The sequence below is a fragment of the Lissotriton helveticus genome, chromosome 7, assembly GCF_964261635.1.
Source record: "Lissotriton helveticus chromosome 7, aLisHel1.1, whole genome shotgun sequence".
Lineage (NCBI taxonomy): Eukaryota > Metazoa > Chordata > Amphibia > Caudata > Salamandridae > Lissotriton > Lissotriton helveticus.
In genome coordinates this window covers 1,021,160,206-1,021,184,298 of record NC_136068.1, presented here as the reverse complement: position 1 = coordinate 1,021,184,298, position 24,093 = coordinate 1,021,160,206, and the positions used below count along the sequence as shown (strand labels likewise).

The 24,093-nt window shown below is 44.3% G+C and overlaps 1 protein-coding gene and 1 pseudogene across 3 annotated transcripts in view; one reads left to right on the top strand and one right to left on the bottom strand.

Moving 5' to 3' along the window:
* The window catches only part of EBF1 (EBF transcription factor 1), a 799,867-nt gene that overhangs the window by 57,906 nt on the left and 717,868 nt on the right, over nt 1–24,093 (top strand). For all 3 annotated transcript variants that reach the window (XM_078653725.1, XM_078653724.1, XM_078653726.1), the window contains one exon: nt 6,733–6,806. In XM_078653725.1, the coding sequence (XP_078509851.1) occupies nt 6,733–6,806 (74 nt within the window). The remainder of the gene's footprint in view (nt 1–6,732; nt 6,807–24,093) is intronic.
* LOC144769570 (large ribosomal subunit protein eL34 pseudogene) lies at nt 23,587–24,002 on the bottom strand (annotated as a pseudogene).

Here is a 24,093-nt window from a genome sequence, read left to right as displayed (position 1 = left end):
TAAACGTCTCTTTGCAAAAGCTGGTGTAGTGCAGAGGATGACATTTCCCACCTTTCTCTAACTTGTTGGTAAAGTGTAAACTTCACTGGCCACGCTAGATGACAGGTATGTGCTCAACATGATGCCAAATGGAAGGTAGTTGGTACAGAGCAAGGACAAGGCTAGGGGGGCGGAGCATCCTGCAGAGGTGAACACACAATCATGGCCACAAGGAGAAAGTGTGATTGTCACTTTTATGTTGATTATGGTGGCACCCTTCTTCTGTTGCGATCTAGTGAGTGCTTTGTAGTGCATTGCTGTGCTCTGTACTCTCGACTCCTGGGACTTGCTGGAGGTTCCACTTAGGAAAGGTCAGCTGTAGTGGGGCCTAAAAGCAGAGCATCTGCAAGGCTCCAGGCTTAGTCTTTGCCTTGAAAAAAGAGGTAGCACCTGCTTAGGAGGCAACAGTGTGATGCCCGCAGAGGCATATCTGGATGTAACTCTTCAAACTGCTTATGTTCACAGTCCTTTGAAGCCGGGTAGCTTCTCAGTACCAGTCAGTTCAGGTGAATTTTTATAGTGGAAAATTCAACTTACCTGGGGCTGGTACCCATGCATCACCAAACTACTATAGTAATTTAGTGGGCTGCCCTTCAGACATGCCAGGGTACAAAAAGGAAGAGAAAGAAATATGAAATAGAAATAGTCCGACCCTTTGGTTTCTTTGTGGGCATTGCTATCCTGCACCTTACATTCAGCTTCCATATCATGAGATGGATTAGGATCATTCTCCCTTCCACATTCATTCCGATGTGCGCTATGATTATTGTGATCTCAATCCAATCCAATCACAGAGGGCTTCCCCTTATCAACGGTCATTGGACTTGATTTGCTCAGGAGATGAAGAGGCTTCACCTCTGGGTGAAGTTACACTCTGTACTACTATACAGCTTGCCATTGACTCAGAGTGGCACCTCCTTGAGGCTTATGTGGTGGGGAGACCAGATTGGAGTCTTTCCTGTTACAAACAAAACCAGAGGTTGCAATGACAGAAAGAGGACCAGCACCTTGGGGATTTCTCGCTTCAGTTCTCCTTCATTGTTTCTCCGCAGTTGGAGGGTGGTGGGGAGGAGGTTCCATACAACTAGATCTCCGCTGCTCAGAACCTAGTTCCACCTTCTGGTGCATAAAGGATGAACAGTGGTGGAATAGAATTTGTGTGGAGATGCCCCACTCTAGAGACTGCCTGTGGTATCTTTCTGCTTTGCAAAGAAGACACTAAAGGGCCCAGTTTCTGCATCATGACGAACCACTGATGGAGCCAGGGCCTACGTACTGCCCTGTGTCCCAGAGACCATTGACCTGCCTGAAGTGGCATGGAGAGATAGATTCAGTGGTACAAACAAGAGGTACATGACAGTCAAGAAAGTACAATACAAGGGACATGTGACCCTGCCTGACACACAGTGGGACTGATTCACAAAATTATTCAGGACTATGGCAAGAGGTACTACAGGAATACTTATCTATGTACTTTTCCATGCCTTTGCGAATCAGCCATGAAAAATCTAACTCAATTTTGGTAAAACTGAAGAGAGGATACAGTCCTTTCTATTTGTACTAATTGTATATGAATATTTCCAGTATATTCCTAATCGAGGTGTTGTGGGCTGATTCAGTCAGTCAGTCAAGAATACTTTATTTCGGCTTTACAGCCATAAAATCACAATACATTTTACATCCAATAAAATAAAAGAAAAGAAAAAGAAAAACATTTTTTACAATAAGGAGAACAGTTAAATATAAAAGTTCCAAACAACCATTCCTTAATCGACAGGGATATATTAGATTTTTAACTCAACTTTAACAGTCACAGATTGAGTGCCTGACCCCCAAGGTAATGGCTTGCAGGTTGTCCATAACACCAAAGTCACTTAATTGAAAGTTATAAAACTATTTAAAAACCAGATCAATACATTTTCATAGTTAATTAGACTTCTTGTTAAAAAAATAACTTAAAAACATAAAAAAGTTACATTCCTATGTAACCAAATTAAACACAATTAATATCATCAAATTCTCTGGGCAATACCTTAGAGCAACAAGGGGCAGTAGGCATAAAATGTAAGGGGCAGCATCATCAGTTGCCCAACTCTTTCCCTTTAAGATTCCTATGCGCGTGCACCACATTGCGAAGAGGAATTTCGAGGTAGCGACTACGAATAATGGTAACATTTCAGATTTGAGTAGCCTAAATACCTCAATATAATTTCTAAGCCCTAAGTTTCTACATAGTTGGAGGATCCACTTTCATCTAGACCTATGATATGCAGGACAGAAAACATTACAAGGTGTTCAGTTTCTTCCGAAGCGGAGCAGCCAGGACAATCTAGTTTTACTGCACCCTTCCATTTATTTGTAAATGCACGCAACGGAAGTGTGCCATGCCTGAACTATAAGAACAGTTTTTTTGCCATGAATGGTTGAATACTGTCCAAGGTCGTTTCTAGTTTACATTGCTGCTTCACATCCAGAAACCTTGATGTCAAGTAGCATGAGATCGAACTTCGAGTTAATTGGGCTAACTTAAAATCCTTAAAGGCTGAAACTAAGGTTTTTTTTGAGATACTAGAGCAAGTCTCCTCCGGAGTTAACCACATATTACCATACCCCACTGCAAAGCATAGACTCCTAACATAGGACAGCCATGGGAGGTTAGTAGCCCCCAATTTACACATAACATCCCTCAATTCCTCCCTATAATTAATTAACTCTGGCGTACTCCAAATACGACGCCAGAATAGGAGAGGACGAGAGGCGATAAAGTCTGAGATGGGGCCAATCCCTAAATCCATCCTAAGCCGGGTCAAGGGCATACTTTTTGGGAGACCCAACAGTCGCCTGATAAATGTGTTCTCAGTCACCAGTAAGGAATGGGATGAACAGTGACCCCAGAGTTCGGCACCATAAAGGGATGCTCCCCTTCCTTGGATTTTATAAATTTCAGCTGGGGGACCAATCACTTTTTGAGAGTGACAGTCAAGAAAGTACAATACAAGGGACAAATGACCCTGCCTGACACACAGTGGGACTGATTCACAAAATTATTCAGGAATATGGCAAGTAGTACTACATGAATACTCATTTATGTACTTTTCCATGCCTTTGTGAATCAGCCATGACAAGTCTAACTCAATTTTGGTGAAGCTGAAAAGAGGATACAGTCCTTTCTATTTGTACTAATTGTATATAAATATTTCCAGTATATTCCTAATCGAGGTGTTGTGGGCTGATTCGCAAAGGGGTTAGGGAATGCAAACAAGGACTGCAGGACTCCTACTTTCATACTCTATCTCTTCATTTGCCAATTCATTTTTTCCCTTATGCAAAGCTCCCTTTCTTTAGTACTTTTCTTCGACCTGTGGCTTGGACTTGCTCAATGGTGACCTGTGGTGAAGGTGCATGCTTCTTGGTTGCTGAATCTTGAAACTTCTTTGGCTGAGTTTCGTTTTTCCACGTTCCTTTGACCATAAAGCCTAAAAGCTGTCATAAAAAAGCCCCAAAAGTAGATATCCAGTGGTGAAATATTGATTTAATTGTAAGTAGTGGGTGATGAGAAATCAGACTGTAGTCCAGATGAAAGGGGGAGTCAACAGAGGCTCTTTGACAATTTGAAAACTAACACCCAAAAAAATTTGAAGTCCCTGTGAAACAGCTCCTTCCCCAGCTAGGAAGCTTAACTCTGAGTGAAGCCTAAGTGCATTGAGCTGCCTTGACCCAAAGAAGCAAAGACACTGTTGTGATTGTCTGGGCCACAACTTTTCCGCTTTCTCCATACACTGGACTCAAAGAGTAAACAGGAGAAAAATTCTGCAATTCTGAGCCCATGGAGTAGGAGTCAGGACAACCGCTCTCCACCTTGCTACATGGAGACGTGTTTTCTGGCCCCATAGAAATGCTTTGGACATGTTTAGAGTCACAACTCTTCAACACCTCAAGCGACAGTGGTAGACCTTGTGATCCTTGCAGTCTAGTTTGTTTCGCTAAACATGTATGAAAAGGTATTATTTTCACGAGACATACATCTGAATGGATGCTCCACCGTACTATCTTTGATCAATCTTACGTTGTATCTACAACAACCACCTTTGAATGAAGCCTTGACTGCCCGGCCATAGATAAGGCTGATCAAAGAAACTTATGATGTCGCTTGCATTGGCTGGTCAAGATTCTCTTGAAGGCCCTAAGACAGCGAGGAGAATCAAAAGTGCCATTCGCTCATACTGACCAATAGACCCCATTTTCTTCAGGACCTTTAGGAAAGGGCTAACCTTTAGTGACTAATGTTCTTCACAATGTCTCGGTATAGCACACTGCCTTGCTTCTTTATGCACGTTTATTTTCTGGTTTTGCTCAGCACAATTTATTGCTCACAAGCACCAGCATACTTTAGGGAAACATTTCGGTAAAGATACATTAGTCAAACGCACACATTATTGAGAAAAAGCAATCGATGTATTATTTAAAATGCATTTGAAAAGGAACTCGAAGCCAAATGGGCACCAGGGTGCTTGCTACTGCTGGCAGCGCTGACGCGGCTCCCTTCTCAGGCAGACCAGGGGCGCACCAGAAGAAAGCAGGTTCTCGTATTTTCCTCCCGGGTGGAGGGATTGGGGTTGGAGGGTTGGGGGCGAGTGTCCTTCGAGATCCCACAAACAGGAGGGACAGAGTAATTTAAGGCAGCCTGTACCCCACTCCCAATCTCGAGGCTAAAATGGCCGTGATCACAGAGGACTGATGAAGCTGCCTCAGCCTGTGATTGGAGTGTTAGAGCTGGGCGGGGGCGAGGTAGCACTTCCTCTTTCTGAAGAGAGGGGCGCCAAACCAAGCCCCCAAGTGTTATGCGTGCCGGGGCGTGAGCTCTGACACTCTGTGGGTAGTCGCACCAGTGATGTGGCATGGGAGCAGCGTGCCAGGGCGGAGTAGACCTGCATCAGCGGCAAAATGCTACTTAGTGCAACGGCTTCAGAATGAGAACAGACCCAAGACCGCGCAACGCCTTCAGAATGAGGGCAGACCTAAGACCATGCAACACTTTCAGAATGAGGGTAGACCTAAGACCGCGCAATACCTTCAGAATGAGAGCAGACCTAAGACCGCGCAACGCCTTCAGAATGAGGGCAGACCTAAGACCGCGCATTACTTTCAGAATGAGGGCAGCCCTAAGACCAAGGTTCACTTGGGAGTATGAACCCTCACGGGATGGAGTTGCCCGCTTGCAGTCTTCACTGGGACAGGGGGTGTCAAGGGGTTAAACAGCCAGCCCTCTTTAAATAGGATGTCATTTTTGAGAGGGGATACTAGTTTCTCCCATAGGGCCATCATCTTCTCTCTTCTTTAAAGGTTGCGGGTGGCCCCCAGTCAGGACACCCTCTCTAACGTCCTGGACCTTATATTACACTTGTGGAGTCAGGCCTGGAGCGTAGTGTAATCCAGTTCTAAACTTCTTAGCTTAGTTGGCAACGTCCTTTAAAAGAGAAGAGGAAAGGCCGATTAATAGCCCAAGGTAACTACTCACTAGCTTTCCTTTACTAGCTACATAAATAAAGACACGGGCGATGATGCTGGTGAGAAATTGTTTGTCTGGATGCCCCTTGAGCTAGCCTTCCCTTTCTGCTAGGACAACCGAATCCCCCCACCCATCCAAGTATCATGGACTCAGGTTTAGTGAAACCTCCCCACCCCAAACAGCGTTCCCAATATCAAAAAGAGAGTAGTCTGTGCTAAGACCAGGATAAGGAGGACACTGAGGAAGAATTCACCACCTGGTGCAATGAACCCATGGCAGGCAACCAATTGTAAACAGCGCAGCCAGCATCTTTGTTATGTATGTTGCTGTAACCTAGACTACTTCACACGTGCTTTGGTCTTTCCCCTGTACCAGTAATCAAACAAACTTTCATACATATATTTTTTTAATATATGCTTATTGATGTGATGTACATTACACAAACATGGCCTCTCCTCTAGCAGTAGCTTGGTTCCTTATATAATCAAGATACATACCGGGGTGTAGCTATTGGGTGGCATGAAGACATTTATATAGTTCTGAGTTTACTAGATTACACTACCTATTATAACAGGATATGGTTAGTAATGGTTGATCTGGAGGGTGAGAAGGAGGGCTACCTAACCAGAAAAGGTGCATTCACATAAACAATACAACGAGTGAAATAGTAGAGAAAATAAGTACTGGGTGCTATCTATAGACCCAGGAAGAGCCTGATCCTTCTAGCAGTTTACTTTAGGTCTGCTAGCCTTGCACTATAGTAATCTGCTCAGACATGGTGCTTTAACTGTCACAGCAGCTGTGACCCATCAGGTCCTTCATTAAAGTATTTTTTTTTAAAACACATATAAACTACCAGGCAGAACATAAGAGCCATGCAGAATCCTCAACAGTAATGCAACACGGCCCATGACTTAACATGATATTATGCACCGCATAAGTCCTGTGTAGCAGTGTAATGCATGACATTGTGACATGATAGAGTAACATGTCATATCCATAGTCACACCTTGAGGTGAGGTGCACTCTGTACCTGTTCTCAGCAGACTCTTTGCTCACATGGAATAATGTGCCCATGAGGCGGGGTTCATCCTTGTAAAGAGCACGCAGTCCATTATTGTCCCGGTTGTTCTGGCGATGATTACTCTCTGCTTCCTCTATGAACCATGGTCTTTTTCTTCCAGGCAATCGTTTACGAAGGACAAGACAAGAACCCCGAGATGTGCCGAGTCCTGCTCACGCATGAGATTATGTGCAGGTAAGACAGGCCCGGTTTCCCCTTAATTAGCCTGGGGAAGATGAATTTCTCCTTCAAATCTAGGTTGTAAAGATGAACGGGGGGCTATTTCGGGACACACGTTTATCCTTCTTGCATTAAACCAACTAAAAAACCACAGCAATATCTGCATAATTAGGGCAGCGCCAGGTTCGGTGCTGATTTGCAGAAAGAGGTTTCTCTTAAACTCTGACATTGTTGCTACCTTCTCCCTGGTTGCTGGAGTCCATTACTCACAGGGAGGCTATAACTGAGCAGCCGCTGAACTCTCGCTCATTCGCATAAATAATATTTCAATGGTGGCAAAGCAGTCAGTGAGAAAAATACTCATCATAGAGGGAGGTCACTCACACTGGATGGATTTAGCGCAGTACCTCCTCCCGTCCAATGGTGATTCCAAAACAGTGAGGCCATGGCTTGAATGGGCAGTGAGACTGTTGTCCCTGCGGTCCTCGGTGGATTCTTCAGCGAGAAAGGCCACGATCAAACAGACATAAAAGATGTTCTCTCTTTCATTCATTGCAGACTAAGGGCCTGATTACGGGTTTGGCGGTCCAACGCACCACCGAACCCGTGGTGGTGGTTCCTGGACCGCCAGATTGGTGGCTCACTCGTTGTATTACGAATACGGTGGTGAGACCACCGCAGGACCGCTGCAACCGCTGGGGATCATGGATCCTGTGGCGGTGGCGCAGCATTCAGAGGCCCTAATGTGCTGCCAGTGCACTGCCGAGCATATTAGAAATTTCCTCACCGCCACAGTTTTCATGGCGGTAGGGCCACTATAAAAACTGTGGCTGTGAGGAAACAAAGGGGACCTCACAGGGCCTCATGTTGCCTCAGGGCCATGGGGTGCGTGCAGGAGGACACATGTTATGCCCCCCCTGTGTGCAGTGCCCCCTTTCCTGCATGGCATGGACTTACATTCCATGTCGTGCAGGAACGGGCTTTGGCTATCCCATTGCGCTTCCTTTTTAATGGGCACCAATGTGGAAATGCCAAAAGACTGCTCACCAGACCACTAGATAACTCGTAATCTGGTGAGCGGCGACTGCTTGAATTTGGCGGTGTTGGAGCAGGGCGCTGGCATGGCGGACCCCTCCAACACCGCCAAATTCGTAATCAGACCCTATCTTCTGATCAAGACTTTAGATTTTACTCCCCAAACGTTATACTCAAATACCACATGTCGACAATTTTATGCAAAAATAACAAGTTTGTAATTACAATTTTGTAACAAAGTTGTATTCTTTTTTCTTTTATTGCGTTTTCACAAGTAAAATAATCATATACTGGCCTAGTTGAAATGTGCAGCATTTGTAATACAAGATGTAGACGCTCAGGTGGTGCAAGCCTGGGGCATTATCCAATGCTGGAAATTACTCACTTGAAAAAAACACAGTTAAAATACACTTATGGTTACGTATTAAGACAAATTAAAATCAAAAGCTGCTCATGCTACTCAATCCATAAGTCGCACAAGAGTCATGCAAACCGTAACTCACACACCAAATGCAATGCTCATGACTCATCCTTGATGTGAGAGATACAATTGCAAATGTCATCAGTAATCTTACAAATGAAATTATATTAAACATTACCATTAACATCTTAAAAGAGAAAACCATGAATGTAGTTTAATTTAGATGTTCAAGTTTGTGTTTTTTAATTGGGTTGTAGTTTTGGGTATCGTTACTTATTGATATAAATATTGTGAGATCATCACTATCTCATTTGGTGTGTGGGTTATAGTTTGCATAATTGTTGTATGAGATGAATTAAGGAGCTAACCATAATGTGTGAATTTCAGTGGCCCGGTGGGTTTAAAAAAACCGGTCTACTGACTCAGCCATAGGTTTTGCAAACCCTTTCAGGCTTGTGGACTCCTGTTAGACCTCCGTGTGGTTTGTGGACCCAAAATGGGAGTAAGGAGAATAATATCTCATCCTTTCAGATTTTTTTATTCTTTTAATGTGCTTACGGATAATCTGCGAGGCAAGCTTGTTACCCATCCGCAGACTAAGTACAGATTTCTCTCACTTTTCAACCCCTTCATACCCAACCCTAAAGGATTTCCAAGATACTCATTTTTCAAAAACAACTCCATGAATCTACACTTGACTAAACCAAGTTCAACTTTCAGGCCATGCTTGGTGTAATTTCAGCCATCCTGTTATTTAGGCATTGGACGGAAAACATCCTATGAAAGTTAAAATGTGAAAAGTCGCTTTTTTAAACCCCCTCTCTCCTCTCATGGGATCTGCACCAAACTTGCCACGCCAAACCCAAAAAACTCTATTTTTTAAAAATGGGTACAGATTTCTTAAAGTTCACCAACGCTATGTTGGGAACAAAAGAAAATCCTTTTTTTTCGTGGAAATCATAATTACAGAGTTGAGGTTGGCAGGTGTAAGGTGAGATTAGCTGCTGGAAGTTTTGAAACTGTCCATTGGAGCGGAGTGGAATATTGTTGGGTTGGTTTTGATATCTGTGGGCACAGGTTTGAGGTTAGCATACGCACTATTGCAATTGGAAGGGAAACAATTGAAATTGGCTTGGATAGTACTGACATTGCCTGATACAGGGTTAGACATGGTTAGTGAATTTATGAGGTCCGGTGTGGCAGTGTTACATTTATCGTGGAAGAGGTGTGGCGCAGCGGCCAGGGTGACTGACTCCTGGAACCCGGGGGCTTACGGTTCGTTCCCCGGTGCCTCGGCAGACCAGCCCAACACCATTTGACTCTGGGAAATAGCTCGCTTAATCTTCCCGATGGCCCCCAGCCCCTCGACACCTTTGGGTAATTGTTTGCGCTTTACAAATACTCGACATTTACATTTGGAGGTACACATTGAGCTTGCTTGTTGCAAGGGTGAGTTGGCTATGTCAAAGCAAATGTTGCAGTGAGCCAAGTTTAATTTGACTGAAGGGAATGTTCAGGGTGCCTGCAGCAGTGTTTAGGTCGGCATAAGCTGTGGTAATGCAGCTGAGACTGAGTGGCAGTTTTGACATTGGCTGCAGGAGCAATGTTGAGGATGTCGAGGGTAGAATTTAATTGGATTATTGCAATGTTGAAGGTGGTTTGAGCAGTGTTGAGACTGCCTGACACTTGGTTCATGAGTTTAGCTGTGGTACCCTCACAGTTACTTGGGACAGGCTGTGATCATGCTTGATTTATCTCAGGCAAAACTGAAATTAGTTGAGGTAGGGTTGAGGGTGGCTGGAGCAGTGCTGATGGCACATATTTCTTTAAGGTTCATGGTTTGAGTTACGTGGGTGAGCCACACCTCCACTGTAGTTTGAAATAGAGAGTTGTCACATGTAATGTGTCTGATGACAAAATAAAGGTGAAGGAGCAAGTTGGTGGTTACAGGGTGCGTGGAGGAGGTGATTATGTTGCCGGTCACGGCTTGAAAGGTACAGCTTTATTGGGTTTATGTTGTTGGTTACAGGGTTAGATTAAGTAAACACATATTGATTTTAATTTTATTTAATCTTATTTTGTGTGTGATAGTGTATGTAAATGGGTGGGGGAATATGAGGATTAATTTATGTCAGAATTAGTTTGGTTAAAACACAGTGATTTATCCGACAGCACGTTTTTTTAATGTTATTTTGAAGAGTCCAGTTTTATGGTAACCGAGTAAAAGCTTGATTCCTTTTATTTTAGTGACCCCTGACGAAGGGCTGTAAGAGCCCGAAATGCATTGGGTGATAATATATGAGGCCAACCACGATGAATTGTTAATCCCTACATGTCAGTGATAAGGCCTGGATGGTCATGCCTGTGGCATTTGAGAAAATGTGGAATAATTATGCCTTTTAAGTGATTGGATAAAATATGGATGAAGCTATATATACAGTGCTGTCTTAAAGTAATATTGGGGCAAGGTTTGGAAGCTTGTGTTGATCTTTCCGGCAGTGTTTGAATTCTTCAGATAGTTTATGATCCCAAAGTCCTCACCCTACATTGTAGCCTAGTCCACACCTGATTAGGAATACTACATCACATGATTCGGATTGCACCATATATTTTCCTTATTACATTAATCTGTTGTATTCTGAAAGAAAGTAAAGACATCAAAATGACTAAAGATCATTGAACGCAGGTTTTGATATTTGGATAATGTGCGTGAGCGAGTAAGGCCATCATTTTTAAATCATGACGCTCCAAATGGCCGGCAGGTGAAGAAGATGAAATGTGTTTGTCATACCAGGCGACCCTATTGTACCGGCCTCTGTTCCATACCACACTAGTACCCAAAGGGAGCAGGGACTGGAGGGGGGGGGGGCAGGGGGCAGTTAGTGGCAGGCACGACTGAGCTGTAATCTGCTTAAAGGACAAATGATCGACATGAATAATCGACCTACTGCAATTTAATGTAAATCAAGGAGGTGCCACAGTTTTGTAATGGTTTACACTTCCAGTATATTAATAACACTTTATACCACTAATGCTCTGAGAAATCCAGGTATTGCCGAGTAATGATGTACTGTTTTGTGATAGTTTTCTTTTTTTACCAGAAAAACACAATATATTAAATATTTTCACCCTGGATGCAGGTCTTTAGTGGGGTCCGACAGCTGGCTTATGAGGGGCACAGGCACCGTGCTTAAGTGGGGTGAAATAATAATAGGGTTTAGGAAGGGCCTCTAGTGTGTTACAGCGGCATTAATAAGAGTGCTCACGAGAAGCATTGAAACTGTGCTCCGGTGAGGTCAGTCATGAGAATCAGAAGGATGAAAGATACTGTGCTTTGATAGGAGAACATTGGGACATATGCTTCAGTATGGTCATTGATGGGACATGAGGAGTGTAGACACCATGCTTCAATTGAGATATGTAATGGAGCCTCAAGCTATGCCTCTACATAGTCAGTAATTCAGAAGCAGGTCTATTGGGCCCAATACTATAATGCTTAGTAATGGTGGGCAGACATCCTGCACCAGGAAGAACAAAGAAACATTGGGGTTGATTAAAACGCTCGGTTGCAGTCCTTTCCGACATCTGCCTCTGCGATCTGCCCGCCTCATTACAATGCGGCGGGTGGATGCATCGGGCAGAGGGACCATTCGCAACGCTTCCGACGGGCTCAAGGAGCCCGTCGGTGTGTTGGAACACACCATAATCCCCTATTGATGGCAGAGCCAAGCTCGACTCCACAGTCGGGATTATATTGTCAGTTTCCGACAGCCATTTCACGTCGGCCTTTCTGACATGAAAATGCTGTCAGAAAGTGTGTGTGGGGCCCCTAGCAGGGCCCTGTACCCCCTGGCCCTCCGCAATGAGGCCTGGGGGACACCTATGGTACCCCGCTCAACATCTCTGCACTGTGTGCCAGACGGTGCAGGGAGGTTTGCAAACCTCCATTCTACAATGGAAGCTTGTGCTGTGGACCTATTCCACCGCCGCACAATCTTGTACTGTAGAATGGATGTTTCCAACTGCCCTATGGGCACTCGCATCTAAATCAGGCAGTCGGAACCGCCGACCTAAGGTCAAGCGGTACCGGACAGATTTGGTGTTGCCGCCCGACATCGTAATTAGGCCCATTGTATTTTGTTAGGGGCAGTTGTGGGACCTCAGGAGAAGTATTGATGCCTGGGCTTCAATGGCGCCAGTGATGGAGCAGAAGAACGGACCCTGGGCCTAAGTGTTGTTCTGTTATGATGCATGAGGAGGTGCCTGGATGTTGTGCATTAGTGGGGTGTGTCTTAAGGCGAGGGCCATAGATACTTTCCTGTGATGGGATGGACCGTGATGAGGACCCTGTAAAAGCACATTCTGTACCTCGGATCATTCTGGCCTCACCCCCAGCTTTAAATTCAGATATGCTGCATTGGCTCCAGTGTGGCACATGCGGCTGTAGCTATAGGCATAAAATTAAAGTCTGCCCGCCATTAATCAGCGCTGCTAATTGCCATGCGCCCTATTAGCCATATGGCGTCTAAGGCAGCGCGGCTTTCCGCAAGATGACATTTCTCACTTCCAGACATGAGTTAGTGGGGACCCTCCATTTTAAAATAGCTTGTTTTAGAGATTTAATTTTCAAACAACTTTCTGCAGTGCTTTCTGTCAAGACTAACAGCACAATAAAACTTTGCGTTTATGTGACAGAAGGTGCAAATTTACAGCGTAATAAAGCCGTGCTCCGAATAGCGGGTAGAATCCAGATATGCCGGGAGGACCTGCCGTGGAATATTTCAGCGCTTCGGAGGCAGCCTCTGTGAGGTGCCTTTTAGGTGCCCCCTGGTCTGCAGGGGTTTGTTTGAGGCAACAGACAAATAGAATGGCTCTACCGGAGCGCCGACGTGGCAGCTGCTGAGGTAAGGAACCTTAGCGCCTCAGGATTTCTCTTCAGAACCCTAACAAGGCCCGGGACACGCAGGGCCGTACAAAGTGGCGTCTGTGATACACAACATGAGAGGCTGTTTCAATCCGGCCAAAGTCCTTATACATCTAAACATTTAATTTTCTGCGATAACTGTGACTTCGGCAATAGTTGTGGCATTCTAGCAGGTGACAGGCTGCCTGAGGACGGAAGCGGTATTTTAATAGGAGTGTCCATCACCCACCTGCCTGCCAGTGTTCTTAATCAGGGACTTGTAATCAATGTTAGTGGTTCCAAGGACGGTTCCCGCCTTGCCATGTAACCGTGTGGGTGAGATGGACTGGTACAGCTCCAGCAAGACGGGCCCGAGATAGGGTTGGCAAGTCGCAGTGGGATCAGGCCTCTATGGAGCAGCCCTTAAAAACGGGAAAGCAGCTCTGGCCCTCAAGACAAATATACAAATCAAGCAACGGATTTAAAAGTGTGCTACAATAAAGAGCCCTGGCAAAGGAGAAGTACTAACTAAACGAATGCATCATTACAACCTTAAAAAGAAAGGAAAGACTTGGACATTACCTACGTACAGGCCTGCTAGAGAGTTCGGGTGCAGGACAAGCCTCTCTTGTAAGCATTGTTTGCAAGTGCTCCCCCCCAAAAAGGGGGGCGCACCGACCAGACCTGGCCTTCAGGTAACCCTTCACACTGCTGCATGCCACATGGCTAAAACACACACATAAGACCACACACATAAGACCACACACACACACACTCATCACCATACACTCACCACCACACACGCAACCACACACACAACCACACACACACACCACCAGCCGTCAGTGCAGGCTTCCAACATGCACACACCACCAGACGTCAGTGCACGCTTTCACCAAACACACACACACACCACCAGCCGGCAGTGCACGCTTCCACCAGGCACACACACCACCAGCCATCAGTGCACAATTTCTACAGGCACACACACCACCAGCCATCAGTGCACACATCAATTGTTAACGCATCCACACTTAACTATTGTAGCAATCGCAATATGGTGCACTTTACTTTTACACATATTCATCTAAAGCGCAGCATGCCACCATTGCTACAATTCCAATCCAACCCACATAATTCCACTACACACCACATGCATACACTCCATAACACATGGCTAAAAGACATTGCCATTTACAATGCCATTAGCTCTAACTCAAATAAATCCGAGACCTATTGCATTTCCAATGCTTGTTTTCCTTACAAGCTTAGCTCACCTTGGCTTGAATACTGGGTGACCATGCCAGAACTCTTTGATAAATGTTCCTCTTGTGAGGAGAATACATCCTGGAATAATGAGCATGAAGTCTGCATCATCTGTCTTCCAAACTCCCACTCATCAAAAAGAATAATACCATATGTCTGCAGATGTCTTACACGAGGCTCAGGGACTGGAACTCCTCAGAGCTAAGCAGAGAGATGTTGACCACACAATTCTCAATTGCCCATCTCCAACAGGGACCGGAAGCCTTCACCCTCCTTCCCGGACCTGGGTGTGACCAGGATATACCTCTTTTGGGGCCCTTGCTTTATCCTGATCCGAGTTGATATTAGACACCATTGGACTCTACCCCAAAGGCACTCATTGCTAACCCATGCATCCTCGAGCCCCTGAACTTCGCTGCATCCAAGGCTTTTGCTTTGACATCAAAGTACCCCACTTCCTCAAGATATCTTTTCACGTGGCTGTTCGTGTCTTCGAGGTCTAGGGTCTTTTCATGGACCTTAGAGGTCAGGGCATGAATAAGTGTTTTCAATCCACCCTCTTCCCTAGAGCTGGTACCCTATGTCGAGGAGTTGCTGACCATGCCAATTATGGAGGACGACTTCCAAATTCCAGTGCAAAAAGAACAATTGATGGATAGAATGCGGAGCAATGTCATACATTCACCCCAGTACAGAGATCTGGGCCTAAAGCCATTGTTTTTTTTACTCACTATGCCTTTCCAGTTTGGACCCAGCCATATGCAAATCAGTCTTGACCCTGTGCCCAATGGGAACAGTCCAGTCCGAACTGCCAGGCCAGGTCCTCCCTGGAATGGAAATGGGACCGGTTTCCAGTGGCAGTAGTATGTGCAGCCATCCAAGCCCTCCAGGATCTCCAGCCAGTGTACTGTTTCCACTGTCATTGGTCCAAATGACCATTTAACATCCCCCTTTGTCCACCTTCGCTTGTCGATGATAAGAGAGATGAAGCTAAAGAACTGGAAGACTTGACATCTAACAGTGACATGTACCCCAGAGCAAGCAGAGAACGTATCACTTTTATTATTGAAAGGCTAGAAGATCAGAGGAGATAAACGTTTGCAACATGAGACAAAATGATTCTCGGATGCTACATAGCTCTTCTTCATCGGATATAAACATTGATTTTTATGCAATTGTGCTTCCTTTATGAGGAGTTACATAAATATAGAAGAAAACATTTTTTTAACAATAATTACACAAAATATGTATATTTAGACAAAACACACATGTAAGTGTTTGTCAATATAAATGTTAGCACATTTATGAGCATGTCTGTGTATATAGGGAAGTTGTGATTTGTACGTAAAATTTAAATCCTTTGCTGCTAGGCCTCCCTGTGCTAAGCCTTTTTCTGGGCTATTTGGGGTAGTTTGCGCTTAGGCCCCTGTAACGTTTTGTCCACATAAGGTACCCACACCACATTTGCGTCCTTTTCTTTCAACATCCTGACCATTTTAAAGGTACCCGGGGTTTGGGGATTCCCCTTGAGGGGTCTGAGAAATTAGCCAAAATACAACAACATTATTACAACCACCCGCCAGATAAGAAGTTTTCTCCTGTCTGGCGGGCGATTCTTTGGCATTCCGACGGCGGTGCCTACGAAATAGGCACCACAATGGGAAATTAAAAATCAGTATCTGCACCTAAGAAAACCTAGCAAACTTACACATTTTTGAAAACTAAACACCCAGGAGAATCCAGGATGGGGTGACTTGTGTGGCTCTCACCAGGTTCTGTTACACAGAATCCCTTGCAAACCTCAAGGTTTGTAAAAAAAATAGATTTTACTCACATTTCTGGGAGGGAGAGTTCAGCAATCTGCAAGGAGCCTCATACTTCCACCCACCCAGCATTCCCCCAAGTCTCCTGATAAAAATGGAACCTCACTTGTGTAGGTCTGCCTAGTGCCCACAACAGGAAACGGCCCAAACTCAACGTGGACACATCATGCTTTTCCACAGAAAACGGACCCTTTTTTTTTGCAATGTGCCTACCTGTGGATTTTGGGCCCTAGCTCTGCCGGCACCTAGGGAAACCTAGCAAACCTGTACATTTGTAAAAACTAGACACAAAGGTGAATCCAGGATGGGGTGACTTGGGTGGCTCTCACCAGGTTCTATTACCCCAGAATCCCTTGCAATCTCAAACTTTGTGAAAAAAACAAAAACATTTCCTCACATTTTTGTGATGGAAAGTTCTGGATTCTGCGGAGAGTCACAAACTTCCACCCACCCAGCATTCCCCCAAGTCTCCTTATAAAAACAGTGCCTCACTTGTGTGGGTAGGCCAAGTGCCCGCAACAGGAAATGGCCCAAACCTACAGTGGAGACTTAAAAATTATCGATCACAAAATAGACTTGGTTTTGCGAGGGAGTCATCTGCATTTTTGGTCCTGGATTTTGTGGGCTTCTAGGGAAACATACCAAACCCAGATAGTTCTGAAAACTAGACACCTGGGGGAGTCCAGGGAGGTGTGGCTTGCGTGGATCTCTCAATGTTTTCCTACCCAGAATCCCCTGCAAACCTCAAATTTATCTAAACAAAACAAATGTCCTTCACACTTCTGTGTTGGAAAGTTGTGGGATCACTAGGCCAACACAAATTTCCTACCACCCAGCATTCCCCCGGGTCTCCCAATTAAAATGTTACCTCACTTGTGTGGTGGGCCAAGTACCCGAGACAGGGAAAGGCCCAAAACATATTATGAAGACATCTATCACATAACAAACTGGTTTTGCAAGGGGGCGGGGGTCACCTGCGTTTTTGGTCCAGGATTTTACGGCCATCTAGGGAAACCTATCAAACCCCTGACAGTTCTGAAAACTGGAAACCGGAGGTGTGGCTTGCATGGATCCCCAAAGTTTTGCAAATACCGATTTCATTTGCAATGGTGCTGCAGCAGAAGATGGGCCCTTTCCAGAGACTGATTCCTGAACAGCCTCTTGGACAGCTGTCAGTTGACCCACCCATACCATGAGGCCTCACATGCCATCACCTTTCTCCAAGAGTACCTATGCTACCTCCAGCTCTTGCACCACCTTCCCCAATGTTGGAGACACCTCCTCTGCACTCTCCTCAGTGCCCTCACAGACTTCACACCCTGTTTCACTAACACCTAGAGACCAGGGTGAACAGAATACATCAGATTCTGACAGTTTATCTGAAATGGAAGAAGCAGGCAAGCTGCAGGTGGACGAGCAAAAAGCCCATAGGCAAGAATGTGAGGATTACAGCATTCCAAAAGAGGGAGATATGTCTCCTGCAGAGCATGACTCACCACTAGGCAACAGTAACCTGCTTTCATGCTCTATTGAGAAGCGCAGGCAAAATATTCAATCTTCTCATGGTGTTAGTAGAGCAGCAGTGCATTCCATATGAATGTCACGAATAACCCAGTAGGGCCACAAAGTCAGTCCCATCCTTGATTTTGTATGGTCAGCTGGCCTTTAATTATTGAAGGCACCAGTGACGATTCAGGCAGTATGGCCCCATTTGGAGAAGAATTATAGGGTCCTGGATTCAACCCCACCCATGGTGACGGACCATCTTAAGTCATATTCCATCATTATGGCAGCAGCTCAAAGGAGATAAAACAATCCTGTCATGTCAACATCATCAACACCTGACAAAGACGGCCAAAAACCATAAACTGGGTCGCATGGTTTCATTCTATGGCAACATTTTCTATAAAAGATGTAAATGCCTTAGCCATCCATGGCTTTTATGACTGATAGATGTTCAATCCATCCCACCACTGATACATTTGATCCCAGAATACAGAAGAGACGGGGCCAAGGCCAAAGTTAAGGAGGGGCCAATGCATCACCTCCATCATGGATGCAGCAATAGATGTGCCTAATGCAGGATTCCATCAACTGGCAGCAGGCACGGTCCTAAGAAGACAAGGGTGGCTATGTTCTATAGCTATAGCTTTCTGCCTGGAAGTCCAATTCAAGACAAACACTATTTGGAAAACATGTAGGCAATTCACTTAAAAATATAACCACTGCATGATCCTGTTCAACTTTGCTGTATAGGCATCATTGTCGCAGGGATCCTGCTCTCACACAGAACTGTGCATAGAGACTTGGAACCTCAGTGGATTAGGGTGTGCCAAAACTCACCTTAGTACCCAAAATCCCCTACCAGCCTAGCAATCAGTGTCTCATTGGTTCTTACAAACTCCCAATGTTTCACAACCCAGAACATGGACTTAGAACACCTCAGATAACGTGGAACACATGAACACTTTTTCGTTATACCAACATATCAATCCAGAACGAGGAGTAAATGAAGACACGTGCAAGTTTGAAATGTTTATTTCTAATGCAGTGTTCTCAAGCGCAGTATCTTAGCTAATACAAGCAAGCATATTATAAGAAACAACATTATAAGCATAGTTACTAGTCCATAAAATACAAAGGGAGAAAGCATGTTAAAATGCTTGAGGGAAGAAGGCTAAATAGCACCCAAGTCTTACCCTCCCTTGCTAGTATATTATATTATATCTAAAGAAGGCCTCTTTGGGTTTTAGAAGGGCGGCCCCATACCTCTGATCCTAGTGGAAAGGGATCACATCATCTTCCACCAGCTCTCTGCATGCGAATATCCATCAAGTGTGTGTGCATGCTCTGTGCAGTGCAATATTAAACGCGCCTAAAGCCAGAGATGGCCGCAGCTGCATATATGTTATGTCTAGGACGTGCGAAGATCAGACCTCACAACAACCACTGTGTTGAAATAACCTTGAAGGCCTCGGCACTCACTGTACAGACATAGCTTACCAAGCAAAGCTGATACAATAGCAAAAAATATTATTTATGTGTGAAGCAAAATATTCTACTAGGCTAAAAGCTCTAATTACAATATGTGCCGTGTGCAGAAGCAGCAGAAAGGTAAAAATGGTGTTTAAACTCCTAATAAGCTCATGATAACTTAACACAGTGTGAAGGCAAAGCATATCTATATGACATCATATTTTATCTGCTTTTTGATACTCGAGACGCTCATGGGAGCTTTCACCCAGTATGGGGGTCAAAAGAGATCCTATTCTTTTTCTGTCCAAGGTGGATATGACGTGGGCTATTCAACCAACAGAGGCCAAAGACGAGGCTATGGCAGAACCTCTGGAAATAAGAAGGGTGTGTCCAAACCACACACCAAAGATAACTAGAATAGTGGCAAATAATTGTCTCATAGGATCACAACTCCACGTTACAGGAAGCCTCAGTCAGGCATCAGATTTGTGAAGACTCCCATCAAACCTCAACGCAAGCCTTCCATTCCAACCTTCAACAGACAGGACACCAATCACAATAGACACATCAATGGAGGGCTGCGAAGCCCACACACAGGAGGTAACAACCAGAGGCCTCTTGTCAGACTCAGAAAAGATGCTCCACAGCAAAATCCTGGAGCTATGAGTAATAAGCCTGTGCCTGTAGTGATTCCTCTCAAGACTAGCCAGACAAGCTGTGCTGATCAGAACAGACAATGCAAACTTGATGTTTTACACCGCAAAACATAGAGTAATGAGTTCTCATTCTTTATTAGAAGGGGCACATATGCTGAGAGACCGGGCACATCTACACAGTAGAAACCACAGTGGAACATCTCTTAGGATTCTAGAGTGACCTAGCAGATGCACTCAGCCACACTCTGTCACTGCAACAAATGGAAACTCTATGAAGACCAAGTGGATTACATCTTCCACTGATGGGGTATGCTAGTTTTGACCTGTTCGCCACTCTGTACAACAAGAAATGCCAATACTATGCTAGCAGGTTATGGCGACCAGGGACGAATGGTAATGCCTTTTCAAGACATGGTCTAAAGTCTTCGCAGACACTTTTCGTCCTTTTACCCTGATCCACATGGTACTTAGGAGTGTGAAGATGGATTGCTGTTCCCTAATCAGCATTGCCCTGTCATGTCCTCACCAGTACTGGTCCATATATAAAGCAATACTACTGAAGAAGCATCCCAGGCCCCTCTCTAAACACAATGGATAGATCCTCCACCACAGCCTTGAATTACTCAGTCTGACAAACAGGTAGCTCACAATCTAGAAATTGGCCATTTTGACATTCCAAAAGAATTCAGGAACATTCTAGCATAGGCACATGCACCAATAACTACAAGAACGTTTAAGGCTAAATGGATTCATTTGTGCACAGGGGGTTTTAACTCAATCTCTTGGCAACTCAACCACGTGGTTCCATACTTGCTGGATCTTCCCAAGATTGATCTTATATACTCCTTGGTTAGAGTCCATCTGGCAGCAATTTCAAAAGAACAGAGGAGACTGCTTCATTTTGTTTTCACAAAGGATCATAAAGCAATTAATCTAACAGCTATTGAGAGCTTCCCCACCTGTGCTGCACCCTCCCCAGTGCCTTGGGAACTGAACACCATCCTAACTCGGCTCATGCTGCCTTCCTCTGGACAGATTTGCAGGGCGCACCTAAAATTCATCATGCGGAAGACAGCGCTCTTCACATTAGCAAGGAGAGTTGCAGGAATTTACCATAAAAGAGCCTTTTCTTCAATTTATAAAAGACAAACTTATCTTGTGTAGCAACCCAAACATTAATGCCTAAAGTCCCAAAAGTCTTTCATTTGTCTAAACCTGTATCTTCGTTCCCCTTTCCGTAATCCGACAACAGCGGCAAAGAAGTCTTTGCACTCGCTGCATCTTCGCAGGTGCATTACATTTTACATTGTCAAGACAAAAGGCTTATATACATCAGACCAACTATTTGTGTCTTTTGGCCACTCAGGAGGAGGCCATCCCCTGTCCAAATAGGGCATCGTCCATTGGATGTTAGCCTGCATCACCTTCTGCCACAAAAAGCAATCCATTGATTACTGGGAAGAGTGACAGTGCATTTCACCCAAAGCCTTACGACAAATCCTGCACTTCATATCAGAGTGTATCTACAAGACATTTGCCGAGAAGCCATGTGAAAGAGCAGGTACATGTTCGCCAAGCTTTACCGCCTTGTTATGAACACAACTTTTTCAGTAAAGATGCTCCTGTTTCCTGTTTTAGTCAAATGTTATGTACTGCATGCTATTCTATTTCAAACATGTGAACACATGGAATACCCAAAGCTCAAGAAGAAATTAGTTAATTACCTATAACGCCAGCAGTCCAATTTTGGTATATTTCATATATTCATAGATGAGCCCTACTTCTGCTATCAGAGGCTCACGTCTATTATAGGAACTCCTCACACTTGTGCTTTGAAATCCGAGCTATAGTGACCGTCAGGGTGCCGTAGGAGAGCTCATCTCTTCCACTTCATTAGCTAAAGTGCGGATTTAGGAAAGAGCTAAAGAACTGAACATCTTAATTAGCAAAATTCATGTAATTTGCTTTCACACAATTAAGCCAAATTTCTGGAAATGACACCTCAACACAAAATGCGAATCTTTTATTTAGCACTATATATTAGCGCAAAAGGTAACTTGCATCAATTTTTAATGAGAGGACGCATTCCGCTCTAAACGGTGTCAAAAACACAATTGCTGCAAACAAAGCAGCTCACGTTCTAGTTGTTTGCATTACTCCAGAGTTCCTGCGGTATCATTTTGCTGCAGAAGGAGGCATAATTGCATGGCATGGCATGGCTTAATAGCATGAATTCAGAAATGTTTCATAAAAAGTGTGAAGCAAAATTCCTCAAATTACCCAAATTTCACCGCCGTAATTTACATTTCTACCAGGCGTAATCTTAATGCAGTTGCAAACTATTTTCACTCTTCAATATCAGTATTCTGATGCGGTCTGCTGCCTTTCGGCTCGGTTTGCGCTATACGAATGCCACATAATCACACACATACATGTGTAGATACATTACACAAAGTATACACAGTGTGATGAAATTTGAATTGTGGCTAGGCTAACTCAGCCTCAAATTCTTCCAATCGATACACTGAGTACTATGCAAGGAGCAATCAACCAAGCCCTCATTCACAGTCTATGGCCATCATGTTTGCGGCTCATGGCTCTTTTATACACACATCCTACGTTTCAATGAAATATCAGTTTTTTCTAGCGCTGGAGAAAGCATAAGGGAAAGGATCCACTAGAGGGATTTGCCAACCTTCTTGACATTGGTCCAAAGAAGCCCCAAGCTGAATAGATACCTTTAAACATGTTGGTTGTTTGGCCTTTATTTCATTTAGCAATGGATGAAGATTGATGACTGCCTCCAAGGTTAGGGACAAGAGAGTAGAGCTTCACTGATAAAGCTATAGGCCTGGGACAGCTTGAGACAAGTCAAATCATTTTCCTATTATTGAAGAAAACTGTATGTTAATGCCAGAAGTGTTGATAGTATATCCTAAGCCCCTTTCCAATGGTAGTATATGTAATACAAAGAAAAGTTACTTACCTCTAATCCTAGTTCTCTGTTATGGGTATTCTCTCTGAATCCACAAACACTAGGATGCTCAGGATGCCCGGAACACTTGTTTATAATTAAGGCTCCCCGGTTTCCGTTTTGACTGAGTATTACAGATAAATACAGACAAAAAACAGTCAGGATGTTTATACAGGTATCTAGAGAGTTCAGATGGTTGTTTTGCAGGAACTCAGAAGGCAGTCAGTCAAGCTCAGATATGGCAGGTTGGATTGTCAAATGCTGCCTGACATTCTGGAGAGAATATCCATCAAGCGAGAAATCTGCCTGAGTGGTTGTGACCGTGTTGGAAGTCCAGATACAAATACTGACTTGACCAGTCTGTAGTAATGAAGATCATATTCTTCTTGGAATGCCTCAATCTGAGGATAAACTTGGAAAGCAGTGGATTGGAGGAAAGCCAATGGTGACTGTCCTTAACTACTTTATCAAAAGGTCATTCCCCAACAATAGAAGCTATGGAATATGGATTTTCTGTTTTTTTTGCTGTGGAGACCAGGTTGTCCTCTGCAGTTACAAACGTTTAAAAGTGTTTGCCATAACATTTTTCCTGAGAATCTACTTGTTCTCTTCAGTATAATGCCTGCTGAGCTCATCTGCATTTGTGTTCTGGATGCCTGAGAGGTGAACTGTTCCCAATGAAATGCTTCTTGCTAGATCCCAGAGCCATATCATTTGTGTTTCATTTGACAGAACCCCAAATTTATTTTTCAGTTATTTATTTTCATCTGGATCGTATAAATGTTTATTTGGTTTTCTGAGACTGTGCTTGTGCCTTCAACACCTTGACAACGATCTTCTGCTCTTCAATTAAGAAAGCACGTTTGATCCTGTCGCTTACACATTTTGCACACATGGAACCGCTATAGGCTCTGCTGACATGCTTCTTAGTCTTAGACAGTCGCATTAGCACTTTAGGTCGAACAGCACGGATACCACGGAGTCTTCCTGGGCAGATACCACATGTTGACTTTGGGGCTTTGCCAACCTTCTTGGTGTACAGATAGCCAATCCTGTTACCTGGAGTTCGGGATAGTCTGGTTTTGTTTGAGGTGGTGTTGTAGGACAGCCTACGGCGGTATGTCAAACGTTGAACCATTTTTCAACCTGAAGCAGCCGTAGCCCCAAAGTTATTCCTGCTTGTTTAGATATTGCATTGTTGTTTGGTTGACCATATGTAATAGAATGGATAACTTCCCTGATATGGAT